This window comes from Opisthocomus hoazin, chromosome Z (assembly GCF_030867145.1).
Source record: "Opisthocomus hoazin isolate bOpiHoa1 chromosome Z, bOpiHoa1.hap1, whole genome shotgun sequence".
Classification (NCBI taxonomy): domain Eukaryota; kingdom Metazoa; phylum Chordata; class Aves; order Opisthocomiformes; family Opisthocomidae; genus Opisthocomus; species Opisthocomus hoazin.
Genome location: NC_134454.1, coordinates 81,404,068 through 81,418,718, shown reverse-complemented (window position 1 = coordinate 81,418,718; position 14,651 = coordinate 81,404,068). Strand labels below are relative to the sequence as shown.

At 44.8% G+C, this 14,651-nt stretch overlaps 1 protein-coding gene across 13 annotated transcripts in view; it reads left to right on the top strand.

The window, feature by feature from the left end:
• CELF4 (CUGBP Elav-like family member 4) overlaps window positions 1–14,651 on the top strand; it is a 730,949-nt gene that overhangs the window by 634,548 nt on the left and 81,750 nt on the right. For all 13 annotated transcript variants that reach the window (XR_012766635.1, XM_075447257.1, XM_075447252.1 and 10 more), the window contains exon 6: window positions 4,402–4,545. Coding sequence is in view for 12 of the 13 variants with exons in the window: in XM_075447257.1 (XP_075303372.1) it covers window positions 4,402–4,545 (144 nt within the window). In the remaining variant the exon portion in view is untranslated. The remainder of the gene's footprint in view (window positions 1–4,401; window positions 4,546–14,651) is intronic.

The window sequence follows — 14,651 nt, the reverse complement described above, 5'->3', positions numbered from 1 at the left end:
TGACATTTTGGAAGGTACTTAATTGGACCTGCACATTCAAATCTCTTATACTCAAGAACATTAGCCACTGGAACTTTAATGTAACAAACCTTTTTTTAAATATTTTTGGCCCAGAACTTCTAACTGGCCCCATTTAAGCTAACCAAGATATAAAAGTCCACCCATATCAGAGATATACCCTTGCAGTAAAGTACTGAACTGTATGCTTATCTCTAATGGGATGTTCATTAAGCTTAAAGTGAAACATGATTTAATGGCTTTGGCAATTTAGGCCCAAATTCATCAGTTTTTCAAGAAAAAGTTGTCTAACCATCTGTAGAGATTGATAATGTACTGAGTCAGAGATACTTGGAAAAGAAAATTTAGGCCTATATTCTGCAAGGAAATATCTTCACAAAACCTTACCTATGAATGCTGCTCTAGGAAGAAGCAGCTTCCCCAGTGCTGTGCAGTATTCTTTGGTCTTTTGAAAAGCTTTTGCTCAATTTGTGTATACACTCCATTTGGAAGGCCATAACTAATGAGAAACAGTCCCAGCAATCAGGCAAAAGATTTGTTTTGCTTTGCTTTTAAATAAAATATCAATGGATGGATATTTTATTTTTGTTTGAATGTGAAATTTCACAAGCGACCTGTCAAGCTCCCATTTTCAAGAACAACTTTATTTCGCACGTCAAGACAGGCTGGGAAATTAGTTTTTCCCACAGAGGACTCTGATTAGGGATTACAAAGTGAGTGTAGCACAGGATGATTTTTCCTCCACCTTCTCCCTCGCCTTGCCAGCCTAGAGAGCATCTGACTCTGCTGACTAAGGGGAGCAATTCATTACTGCACACAGGAGGGGGACGGGAAGCAAGATAGTCATATTAAGTAGACTTGCTGGTCCAAGAGAGGCTAGGGAAAGCATAATAATACTTAGCCCTTATATTATTCCTTTCATCAGTAGATATCAAAGCACTTGAAAAAGGAGGTTGATTTGATGGGAAAGGAGATAAATGCATATTCCAAGTAGCCTTTTGCAGAGGCACCAGCGGGAGCGCTCACTTTCATGCTAGTCTCCTGACTGTGGATCTGCAAGGTAGAGAAATAAACAGGTCCTTCCCTCGGCAAAAAGCAGAATGAACACACAGATCTCAAAGTACATTTCAAACATTATTGACTTACCCATCATAACTCTCTTGGGGGTTGGCGAAATATAAGTTCCAGTTCAACAACAGGAGAGAGCAAGAGGGAGATTATGTATTACTAATAAATGACCGAGCAGACAGGACCTATTGCCTTTGTCAGCAGACAACGGCTGATTTACACCGTGGTTTAACTGCTTGCGGAAGCAATAAATAGTGGAGATGAAGGGCTCTGAAGTTTTTACCCCATGGAAAATTTGGCCCATTCTGGGGCATTTCTAATGTTATCCAATGGATTATTAGGAGTTGCTGGAGCAGAAAGTAGTTTTGTTTTGCTGTAGATGAGCAGCACTCTTTGGGTCCTCTGCCAAAAATCCTGCACTGGATGATCTGGTGGAGTTTACTGCCTGATTTCTTTTGGGCAGTGCAAAAAGACTGCACATAAGCAACCACATACCGAAGTCGTCAATCCCAAGGTCGTTCTTCATATTCAAGAGCAATGCAGCATCTCTACTGGCTACATATCTTTAACTGCTTACATGCACATTTCATTGCAGAGCACTCTTAAAAAGCTCTCCTTTTTCTCCTCTTTTTTTGTAGTGTGTGCTCTAACCTGCTTTTATTTGCCAATGGCGTTTCTGCCCTGTGCATATGATAGTGATGTTCAAAGAGGCCTGAAGTCCTGCTGTGACAGGCAACACAGAAAAACATCTCATAAGAGGCTGTCTTAGATCCCATTGGGTCAAACGGCTGCTGTGCAGTCACTATGACTCATATCAGGATGAAGAACACTTCAGGGGCAAGAACTTCATGTGGAGATTAGCCATGTTTTCACGATGCCATGTACAATAATAGCTTGGTTTTCAACAGTGTGAGGCATCAGCAATTTCCCGAGGCAGTTCTCTGGCCCTAAGACTTCCAGGGCAAATAGAAATAGAAAGAAAAGGGGAAGGAAGAAGACACCAACTTATTTAAACTTCTCTGCCCTGCTAACTGGAGCAGATCACACCCTGAAAACTTATTTGCAGAGATGAATACTCATTCATCTTTTCCAGTTCCAAAATCCTCCATGCTGCATTGTGCCCACTATGCTGCAGCCTCTGCTCTGCAAATCAAGACAGCAGCTCTGAACAGCCGAGTCTGCTGGGGACCAGTGCCTCCCTCCAATACAGCTGCAAATAAATTTAAATCATTAGATTCAGGTTACCAAACAGTCTCTTGGATCAGGGTTAATTAAATGAGTGTTGAAATCTAATTAAAGACTGGTCCAGGTGATAATTAGCAGGAAATGTATGCATTAAAATATTCATTTGTCGATGAGCTGCAATTAAGAGTCTGATTTGGGGAAGGATCGATAACTACATCATGTGATGTAAAAAAATGAAAAGTTTCCCAGCCTTAAGCAGAAATGCAAAGGAATTTTGGCTAGATTTTTTTTCTTCTGCCACCCTCAGCTTTGTTTCGCTGTTGTAGTAACTTCTGAAGACTTCTCTCCACCCTTGAATAGAGCATTCATCTATCCATCCCTTTGTTTTCCTGAAACACTGCTTTCAATTTGTTGCTCTTCACCACATTGTTTGAGTGGGTTATAGATTTATTAGAGAGAGACTAACAGGTCAAAAAGAAAGATTATTTGCCAATGAAAATCACTTCCTCCCAGAACAGGCTGCTAATCCAGAGCAACATCACTCATTGTGTGGCCTTACATTGTTGGGTTTGTTTTTTTTAGCAAGTTAAATCCTCAAGTCTTTATTCATAACTGAGGATCTGGAGAGGCTATTGAATATGCATAAATTGGACTTATATACATGTATGTCCATAGTTGTGGTTCACTATGCTATTCCCAGTTTGTAGCAGAGCAAATCTGCTTTCACCGAGACTATTTTTTTCTGGTTACAGGTACATAGGGGTGTGTGTAAGCCAGTCAATAACACTCCTTCTGTGCAATCCCAGGCAATCCAACCTCTGCTAGAAAAACAAGGGCCCTGCAACAGCCCAAATCCTCCGACGTGGAGCTGGTCTTCCTCTACTGCCGCAGCCAGAGACTGAGCTGGCAATTTCCCCACTGACTGTATTTCCATCAGCAAATACCAGTGTGTCAAAAGGGGAGCGTACCATGGGAAAATGAAGATTTCAGCTGCTCTTTGTCAGTCCCCTGACAGCTCACCTGCCCCTCTCCCCAGGCTCAGTGGCCGCCCAGCTCCCGAGGCAGCTGTCTGCCTGCAGTCGGGGCTGCTGCCAGAGCCCCCTCCACTGCACCCCTCTTCCTCCGGGGAGACTGAGTTGTGGGAAATCAACCCAGGAAGTTAGGATGTCCTCAGAGGCAGCCAGGAAAATATCAGTGCCTTCCTTCCTAAGCAGATGTATTTATTCCCATCTCTGCCACCTATCAGAAATCTATGACTCGCTGTTGCTGACCGTTCATCTCATTTTGGGGAGGAGAGGGATTTCTTTCATTCCCAAAAGCTCTACACTCTACACAGACTTCTGCAGCCAGGTCTGATGACCACTGTGGTTCTGCATCAGTGTTGACTACAGACACAACCCAAATATTGCAAAGCTTTCCTGGAAAAGTGTAACATTAAATGTGCACTCTTTTGTGCTAGCCTCTATTTCTTGCTGTTCATGACAAGGAAACCCAGGTCCATCAGGTACTATTTTTGCTCCCCTAGTTTAACAGTGCTGAAGAGACACTGCTTCATGCATACACTCAGCTCAGCACACTGAATCCTGTCTCCAACGCTGGGCACAGTTTTCTCACTGGACATGGCTGTTACAAGACATGGCAATGTGAAAGGGCGGTCCAGCTCAGGGGGTCTGGCATGAGCAGAGCTAACACACTCCATCAAAATAAATCAGTTAGCAAATCCTATCACATTCATCCAGCAAAAGCTCCTACATTTTGCTGCACTGCATCCAGATCTTTGTCCTCTGATGAGGACAACCTGCTGGGCCAGAAGGTTTTCTATATGTTGAAAGAAAAAGGCAACAACCTTTGCAAAGAGAACATTAACAACAACCTGGAAGCCTTAATTTTGGAGGAAATAAGGAACCAGCTGCTGGCCTCAGTTGTTCCCCTTCCAGTGTCCTTTACTTCCTTCCTGATGTTCTCGACTCTTGCAAAGGTCCAATTCAATAGGCTGGAAACATTGCATGGAAAGAATCAGCTCCAGCCAGATCCCGTGATGCCAAAACTGTGTTAGATATTTGGATTGCAATAGCCAATGTATATCGGGCTCATGGCCTTCTGTGTCTCCTTTTGTTTCCTGTCCTGCAGGGAGCCTCTTCCAGCCTGGTGGTGAAGTTTGCAGATACAGACAAGGAGCGTACAATGAGACGCATGCAGCAAATGGCAGGACAAATGGGCATGTTCAACCCCATGGCCATCCAGTTTGGAGCATATGGCGCCTATGCACAGGCAGTAAGTATAGACACCAGCTCTCTGCATGTCCACGGGAATGGGAACAGCACCTAGAACTGCACAAAAGCACATGTGAGCAGAGGAACAACTAAGCAGATGTGGAACCAAGGATTTCTCTGTTAAACAGGTTACGTGATGGGAGCAAACTAATCCTTGCCGTCCAGGGCAAACAAAGGCATCTCCCAGGCAAGTCTCAGAGGTGCAATAGCCCATTCTAGCAGTAACAACACTGCGATCATGTGTGCATCAATGCAAGACACTTCTTATGGGTTCTAAGCCATTGCTGTAAAATCCGATCACAACTACCCTTTGAGGATTTGCATAAAATAGGCCTGAAATCAGCTTATCCTAGTTTTCTGCCCAGTGTTATCACCCTCTGGTGCCAAAGGAAGTTTGTGAGGGCACAGATATGTTTCTGGCCCTCCTCTGCTGCACCTTGCATCATTGTGGGTACTTTTGAAGTGACTTCAGTATAAAATGACAGCTGTTGACAAAAGTGCTTTTAGATGCGTCAAAGCATGCTAGATAATACTAATACGGACCAGCAGACGTGCACACCTACAGTCCTGGCTCCTCAAAACGTTACAATTCAAGCATACTGGGAAAATGCATCAGCTATTTACAAGTGTTGCACTGTTTAACTTCAGGTATCCTTCTTACACACCAAACCTGGACCCTGGGCCCTTGAGAAAATGTGGCTGTACACGGAGCTGGGCTCTTGACGGAGCCCTGAAATGGATGTCTCTCGCTTAGCTACCTTTCCTTAGGCTACATTTAACAAGGACCTGCAAGACAAGACCAGGTTGAGGTAATGGTCTCTCTGCCGGGTATTTCAGAGGAAGGTAGAGATGATCCCTGCAGCAGGCAGACCCGATACTGCCGGGTGACTTTGGCTGCCCTCTCTGTAGCAGATTTGCAGGCAGTGAGAGTGTGTCTAGGTGCTTCATCCATTTGGTGGTACAATGTGGCCCTCTTGCACTCTATGCTAGATTTGTGTGCAGGCAGGAAATACCATTAATCCTGTTTTCCAGAGTAACATCTTCCTGAATGAGATCAAATGCCTTGCCTTAGATAATACAGGGCCAACCCAAGAATCAATTCCAGTTTACCCATACCCCCTCCAGCACATTGACCACCAGGCTCTGCTTTCTTCCATGCTTGTTTCTTTCTCATGTGTTGGCACCATGGATTTGCCATTATGTTCTTTTCTTAACTTGAAAACCTTGACATTTCTGTCCTTCACTGAGTGTCCGTGCCTCACTGAACAGTTGGTACAACGCAGCCTACCCATTGCATCAGCCATGTAGAGTCATGAGGATACGCGGCAGAGCTTTACAGCAGTCCCCCCTTCCCTCCCAGCTGCATCTGCTGGCACTATTCTGGACATTTTTTAATTCTCTCCCTACTAGACTAATTTTGTTATTCGTTCCATTTTTCCCTCTTCATTTTATTCCCCATCAAAGACAATCTTTGCCTCTTCCTTTGTCTCCTGGTCCCCTCCTCACATGAAAGAAGACCTGTCTTCTCCCCAGCCTGACTGTGTTTAGCTGTCCTCCTGGCCAGGGAAGGCTGCAACAAGAGGAGAAGAGGCAGTAAATCACAACTGAGCCCAGGTCAGTGGCCAGAAGCCTGGTAGGGGGATGCAGCAGCTGTGCCCCTGCGTACCAGAAGAATTAACAGAAGGCAACCCATGGGCAGCTCAGCACACATCTGCAGAGGTTGTCAGGCAGGAGATGTGGTTCCAGAGTTACGCTACAGGCATTGATCAGGCAGTTGGAGAGGTGGTGAAAACACCACTGTCCTGATGCTCTGGTACAAAAACTCTTCTCACATCATTTTTAATCTAGAGCAATTCTTCTAATTGTCAGCATTAGGTTTACAGTGATACAAAAGAGAATGCAGTCTGCAGCTTTGCACCACAAAAGTTCCCTCCATCTATTTCTCACCAGATAATACAGGACATTTCGAGTGCAGATACTGGAGTAAGGATTTATCACTGAAGGAAGAGTACGAAAAATTCCTGGGTCTGCTCCTGCTCCACTTGAAACCAATTAATATTTTTCCTGTTGATTTCTGTGGAAGCAGAATTGGACCCATCCTCTTTTTTTTTCCTGGTAAATATGCTAATGAAGGGGAAAGAAAAAGTTTTAAATCTTGACCCATTGGATATGACAAGCTGCTGACACCAATTACCCTGGGGACTTCAGAGCTGTCTAAATGATAGGATCACATTTCCATGTGGCACCTGTACACCCAGAGCGTGCTCAGATGCTGTCTCTCAATCAGCCTCCCTATCTGTGTCTCTCCATATCTGCTTCATCTCACAGTCTCACACAAAAGTGAAGGAAGGGAGTGCCGAGGCTCTGTGACGTTCCCTCTGTCCTGATTAATCCACCTCGGACTGCTGGCTCTTAGATATCAGCATGATTGGCACCTCGTAAATGCCAGCGGGAGATGGAGGGATCGATAGGGGGAGAGAGAAAGGAGGGGCAGTTTTATTCAGCCTGAACTGAAGCTGAAGAGCTAAGGCAAGTCAAGAGGAGGGAAGGTGAAACAGTGAAAATGCAAGAGCAGGACAGCAGTGACAGCTGATGCCACTGCCACCAGCAACTCATGTGACCTTGTGTGAATCATTTGACCCCCTGTTCTTATTTTCCCGTGTACAAATAAAGGTGGTGATCAGACTTATTTATTTTCCCTCCTCCCTCAGGGACATGGCTCTCTCTTGTGCTGTCTCTCCACGGGTTTTCACACAGACTTATGATGGTAACACAGGTTTAAGAAATGTCTCAGTGTTTAGTAGTAAGAACAGGACCAGCATGGGACACTATACTCTCTGATTCATACTCGTAACCTGTCCTCACAGCTATCCCACTGCAGTGCAAGCCTGATTGGTATCTCCACATGAGTTCCCAAGCAATCCCATGAAAGATGATTAATCAATAGTTTCTAATGGTCCGTCTCCATTGAGGAGGTTGCTAAGTCTCCTAGGGAGTGGTTGCTTGCTGAATCTCTCCCAGAGAGGTGTCATGCCCGTCACCAGGATTGGATTAGCTCCTGTGAAAAGGCCTCCAAATGTCTAGGTGGCCGGTGCAGCAGAAACCCTCCCAGTGTAGCTGTTTGAGAGATAAGTGGGCAGCCATGGATTTGCAAAGCCAGTAGCACCACTGAGGAGAGGCGGTGAGGGTCTCAGTCCATCTATGTTTGACTGACAGTCGTTAGTATTGCCACCAGGACTTCACTGGGCCCCAGCTCCTCTCTAAGTTGCCTGCTTTGCAGCTGAGCAAATGGCCATGTCACAGTTCACTCCCCGTTGCGTCTCACTGCCAAGCTTCTCAAACTCAGCTTAAGCAACTTTAACCTTGATAGCAGAGATGGCCTCACATCAGCTAAGCAACTAATCCTTGGGTTCAGCAGCCATATGGCCTCAGCTCCAGACACAAAAAAGTCGGGAAGCAAGGTTGGTTATCCTCAGTGTGTTTTTTTTGCACCCCTCTCCTCAGGTGCCACCTGCAAGTGCACCTGACAAAGATTGGCACTAAGTCTGTGTGTTGTTTCAGTGACACAGAAAGACACACCAGACCCACCTCACCTCTTCTGTATGCAAATCATGGCAAGTCAGGTTTCATGACTCCCTAAAGCTCCCAGAGCCCCTGTACTAATTTGTTTCAGGTTTTATTTTGGACTGTTCTAGGTTTTTCTCTTCTCAGCAATGTCTTCCCATGCTCATTTAACTTCCCCTTTTATGGGGCAATGATTAATCTTAGTTCATGCATGTACAGGGCACCAGCCCCTTTTGTTGTCAGATTGCTGTGGATCTACCTCAGCTCTGGGTATTGACAGCTGTTTCTGCAGTCTCTGTTGAGGCCAGGATGAGGTATAGATCTGAACTCAGCCTGGAGAGGAGGAGGCTGATGCTAGGTGGCACCACCTTTGATTCGCTGACAGTCAAGAACAAACCTGCAGGCACACACTCCAGCTCAGAGCAGCACAGCATACCTTCCTAGTCCCCGGTAGGTGGTGGGGTGGCCAAGCCCAAAATCATGAGCAGCAAAAATCAAACCAAACTATGAAAGGTGGTAGTATAGTCCTGGCCCAAATAAGCAACAGTTGCAAAAGTTCCTGCAGGTTTTCTTGCTATGAAGAAAGTGGCAAGAAGTTAGTGGCTGTCTCATGTCACTGCTGCCCCACCTTGCAGAATAGGAGACATGCAAAGACCGAAAAAGTTTGGGAACATGAGAAAATGCAGAAGAGCAAAGCAAGAACAAAGGAAGGCGCCTTGGAAAGTGACAGATACTGTATAAATTATTTATTTTTTAAATTATTTAAAATCAGATCAAAGTCATAAATCAAGTTTGCATAAAAATTGGGGTGGGAGTGTTAGCCATGGTCTCCTGGCCAAATTCCAGCCATGGGACTGATTGCATCCTGCATCAAGTGACAGGCATAGAGTTAGAGAGTAAAAAGAGACAGGTGGGGACAGGGGCAATATAGGCAACAGTAATATTTGCTCTCCAGCCTGGAGCAAGTCCTTTCCCATCAGTACATCCCAGCTCCCTTCACTCTGAAAAAGTACAAATGCCTGCAGCTCCTGAACTGCAGACAAAAACTGCAACTACTGTGGGACCATCCAGCACTGCAGAGCACTCAGTCATCTTTGTAAGTGGTCACCTTGGGAAGGCAGGGCAGCAGTAACAACCATGCTGACCGTAAAAGCCTAGGTGGCCCCCTCTGCCTCCCTGTCCCAGCTCCTGTGGAAATTAAAGGATATCTCTGCTAAATGATCTGAGGTAATGCTAAATGGAAGAATTGGTTCTTCCGATATTTATTCAATTCATACTGTGAAATTATTTTGGAAAGGCACTTAAAAAAAATCAGCCAGCCCTATAAAATCAGGGGAAACTTGCTGAATATAGAGTATCTTCTGCAGATAATAGTTATTATAATTCAATGACCAAAATGGGACACTATATCTGATAAATACTACCTGTTATGCAAATCACATGTTCTGATCCATTTCAGAAGAGGAAGCTGTTTTGAAGCCGTAATACTTTGTAGCAGGGCTAATACCATATTTCTGATCTTCACCTTCCTGGTAATTCAGAAATAATGAACACTCAGTTTTGGGCTCTATATACTTCTTTGTTTTGTTTAGGTTTTGAGATATTTCCACAGTTCTCAGGAACTTAGAAATCCAAACTATTGTCTATGAGGCTTTGGAAAGATGCTCAGACACATGATTCCAGGTGTTGCACATTCTTTTTTTTTTTTTTTCATCTTAATTAAATTTAAGTATTATTTTCAAAGCAGAAACTTCCGTTTCTGAGAAGACATTGAAAAATGCCTGAAGGACGATTCTGACTTTTTTACAGAGTATTTTCTGTTTGTTAAGGCTTGGGAGGTACTTTTGGTTCTATTTCCCAATGGCCAGTTAGTTAAAACAGACATGAATTTGTCAGTTCTGTGATTTTACCAAATATGAGTCCTCTTACTACCTGATTGATCACTTTACTTACCTCTTTCTATCAAGGGAATACCATGAGGATTAATTAGCTAAGTGTTCGTATAGATCGTTAGAGGTGGGAAGTGTGGGATGCTGTTATTACTTTTATTATTATTACTGAATGAAGAATATGAAAAGTCAAACAAAACGTCATGTGGTTCAGAGACAAGGATAGAAAATAACACTGAAAAAAGCAAGGTCATCAGATCGTTCAGAGTAAGCCTTCTACAAGGGTAATGACGATGCTATTTCAAAAAGAGCACATCAGAAATAATCCTCTCTCCTCTTCCCCTTCTTCAGTTTCATATGGGGAAAGGCAGGCTGTAGCATCCTTGTCCTATTTCTAGCAGAAGGTTTTGGCCTTGAATAAGTCACTTCATCTCTTCATGCACTTGTTCGACCTGCAAGAAAAGGATAATATTTCCTTCTGTTGAGTGCTGTGGTACGACCCTACTGTCTAATAGTCACTTGATGCCAGAGGCAGCCATCCCATTCCCAGCCTCATCTCCTGCAACATGCCCTCACCTTACACCACTGGACTGACAGTGACCACACAGCGAATCACTTCTGGGAGGAAAACCAGGAGCAAGCATCGTGGTTTTGTGCTGTGTTGTTAAAATTCTGTTGGTGTTGTTCCTGAGCTGATGCTCAACAGCACCAGGTGTTCATCTGTCCTGTAAGACATGTAAGACATGTAAGACATGGAGAGAAAGATGTGCATTGGCAAGCTCTTGGTTTGATGCAGCTGTGCTGCAAAACTGCATCCTTTGATGTTTTTTTATCTTAATCTCCCATTCTAAGACAGGATAGATAAGTCTGTGGAGGTGTCTATCCATCCATTGATGACAGAGCTGGCTATACTAGAGGTAGCAAAAAGGTGTATGAGATGAATCCTCCCAGCTCTCTCAGTTGATGAGCCATCACTACGACCCCTCCCCATACTTTATAGAATCATAGGTTGGAGAAGACCTCTAAGATCATCAAGTCCAACCATCAACCCAACACCACCACGCCTCCTAAACCATATCCCGAAGTGCCACATCTACTTGTTTTTCGAACACCTCCAGGGATGGTGACTCAACCACCTCCCTGGGCAGCCTGTTCCAATGCCTGACCACTCTTTCAGTAAAGAAATTTTTCCTAATATCCAATATAAACCTCCTCTGATGTAACTTGAGGCTTTGCCTCTAGTCCTTTCACTAGTTACCTGGGAGAAGAGACCAACACCTGCCTCACTACAACCTCCTTTCATGTAGTTCTAGAGAGCAATAAGATGCCCCCTCAGCCTCCTCTTCTACAGACTAAACAGCCCCAGATCCCTCAACCGCTTCTCATAAAACTTGTTCTCTAGACCTCTCACCAGCTTCGTTGCTCTTCTCTGGACATGCTCCAGCACCTCAAGGTCCTTCTTGTAGTGATGGGCCCAAAACTGAACACAGTACTGGAGGTGTGGCCTCACCAGTGCCAAGTACAGGGGCATGATCACATGCCTCCTCCTGCTGGCCACACTATTCCTGGTAAAAGCCAGGATGCCGTTGGCCTTCTTGGCCAGCTGGGCACACTGCTGGCTCACATTCAGCTGGCTGTCAACCAGCACGCCCAAGTCCTTTTCCTCCGGGCAGATTTCCAACCACTTCTCCCAAGCCTGTAGCCTTGCATGGGGTTGTTGTGACCAAAGTGCAGGACTCATCAATTGGCCTTGTTGAAACTCATACAGTTGACCTCGACCCATCGATCCAGCCTGTCCAGATCCCTCTGCAGACCCTTCCTACCCTCGAGCAGATCAACACTCCCACCGAACTTCGTGTCATTTGCAAACTTACTGAGGGAGCACTCAATACCCTCATGCAGATCATTGGTAAAGATGTTAAACAAGACCGGACCCAATACTGAGCCCTGGGGAACACCACTCGTGACTGGCCGCCAACTGGATTTAACTCCATTCACCACCACTTTCTGTGCTGGGCCATTCAGCCAGTTCTTTATCCAGCGAACATAGATAAAGATTGAATGGCCTTACCAGTGCCTCTCCTACTGCCCCATCAGTTCTTAAGCCTTCGGATGGGGACTGCAGGCTCATAATTCTTGAGGTGTTGCCCATGAGCATGAACCTGTTTGGTAACATCTCCTGGTCTCCTCAGAAGATAAATGTTTGAGCAATAGTAAAGCCCAAGTTGGAGGAAAAAGGGAATGAATCTATAAAATTGGATAGGAAAAAGCTCAAAACACTGAGGCAAAGATCATGCTAAGGAAGTAAGAGAAACAAGGGGAAATATGTCCTTTCAGACGAGGAAGGGAAAAGCTCCTCTCCACCCCCTTGGATGAAACTGAGATAACAAGGCTGCTGCCTTTCGGATTAGTTCTCTGTGGCCCCAACCCAGGCAAGGAAAATCTGCATTTCAAATGGCATATTTTAAAGTACACAATACCGAGGGGCCCTGCTGCTATTGATTTGCCCCTGGGTGGGTCACTGCCTCACTTTCTACAGATTTATTAATTGGGACAATACACTGGGCCTCTTTCAAATTGAAAGGAGAGTGGATGGGACATTTGTCTTCAGGGGGAGCTGAGGAAGGAGTGGGGTGGCTTTTATTTGAGCTCACTTGAGAATGCCCCAGAGGTTTTAGAATAGAGACTGATGACCCTTACAGGACTTTCCTTTCTTTTTTAAATATCCCTGGAGACCCTCTGGGGAAAGGAGGTAAGTCTATGCTGTCAGCTTCTTTGAAGGTGACCGAGTTCCTATCCTTCCACCCCTGTGTTGCCATTGCACTCAGCCAGGCTGTAGCCAGCAGCCACTGAGGAGGCATCCTTCACCTTCCCCTTTAACATTTACCCCTGACCACCTCCAACCAGAAATGGAAGGGCATGAACAGGGAACATGACAGCAGAAGAGTGGCAGAAGTATTGCCAAGGGGTGTGATGTCCAGAAGTGGCTGAGACACGGCTGAGGTCCTCTCTCTAGCTAAGAAAACAAAGACAGTTAGCTGGGGTACGTGGCTGTGTACTGGTATGGGATGCTAGACTCCTTCCAACTCTGGAGGACACCCTGGTTTACGCCACGGGCTGACTCTGAAGACTGCAACAAGGTGTACGTTCTCTGGGTCATGATGTACAGAGCTCCAGCTCATTTCATCATGCTAGCAGTGTTTCCAGGTCTCCAGGGCATCTTGGGCATCCCCAGAGTACTGACCATAACATAAATTTTAGAATCACAGAATAACAGCTGGAAGGGACCTTAAGTGTCATCTTGTCCATGGAAATCGGGTGGCTGCTCCCTGCAGGATGCCTGCTGTAGCAGAAGCAACTGAACCTTGTTTTCCAAATCACAGGTTAGGTCTTTATGTTTACTGTATTAGTTCTTTAACCCTAAGCTAAATTTAACCTCTTTGCTCCTCAAGCTCCTAATTCAGTCTCTATGGGAGTACAGCCAGTTTTAAGTGACTGTTTCACTGAAATCCACCAGGCTTTTTAGGCTGCAAACCCTGCACTTTCAGCACTGCTAAGCAGATTAGAATCATCTTATTCTTCTCATAATGAGAGAGAAAATACCTTCTTCTTTCCAAAGGTCTGTGACAGAAATGCATGAATGGCGACCCCATCTATATTTAGTTTACTGAATCTGACAACAGGAAATGCCAAAAACATAGTCCCCTGCCTGCTCTAGTAAGTCTCTGTTACAAATACCATGCTGTTATCTGCCAGCCAGACTGACCATGGCACACACATGACCAGCCATATGTCATTCCATGTTTTGGGGCGGGTTTGTTCATGCAGCTCTGGTCAACTATGGAGAAAAGATGCCACTTTGATCAGCAGTGTTAAATAGATCCTATAGGCACAGATCTTGGCCATCTTTTCTGAAACTGGAGAGTTATGTCCTCAGCCGTCCCCAAGTGAAAATGCCCAGCACAGAAAATGACATATTGGTAAGAACACCCAACACTGGAGTCAATCCAGTGTTAAAGACGGATGGATCCCTCCTTCCTCATTCACTTCACTGGCATACTTACTAGAATCACCTGGTCAGTGCCTTCTCTGGAGAATAAACTCAAACGATGCCTAGAAACAAATGTACTCCTTAAAATGGGAATCAGCATTGTACTATAATATAAAAGATTGTCTAATCACTCCATCAGTAATTACAAAGAACAGGATATCACTAATTAAAATGTGAAAGTGTCTTATGCAGGGTATAATAAAAAAGCGTAATTAACAATCAAAGGGAAAGCCATCACCTTGCCATCAATCTACATTAGGCTACAAAAAATAATAGTACTCAACTCTAGTACAGCACTTCTCATCTGCTGATCTGAAGGCAGTCCTGTGTGGGGAGGTAGGTATCCTGTGTCCCATTTTATTGCTGGAGAAACCAAGCCAAGTTTACACAACTTGTCCATGGTTATACCACAGCTCAGTGGCAGAGCATCCTTCACTTTGGTCTCTTCACAGCTGATGACAACGAAAGTTTCAGCATTTGGAGGAGCGCAGTGATTTCAAGGATTTGTTTTAGTGTGTATGTGTATGACCTGCTAATTTAGCTGACATTTCAATACCAAAACAAACAGTGGGGAACAGTCTGTTCCTTGCTATGACTTTTGAG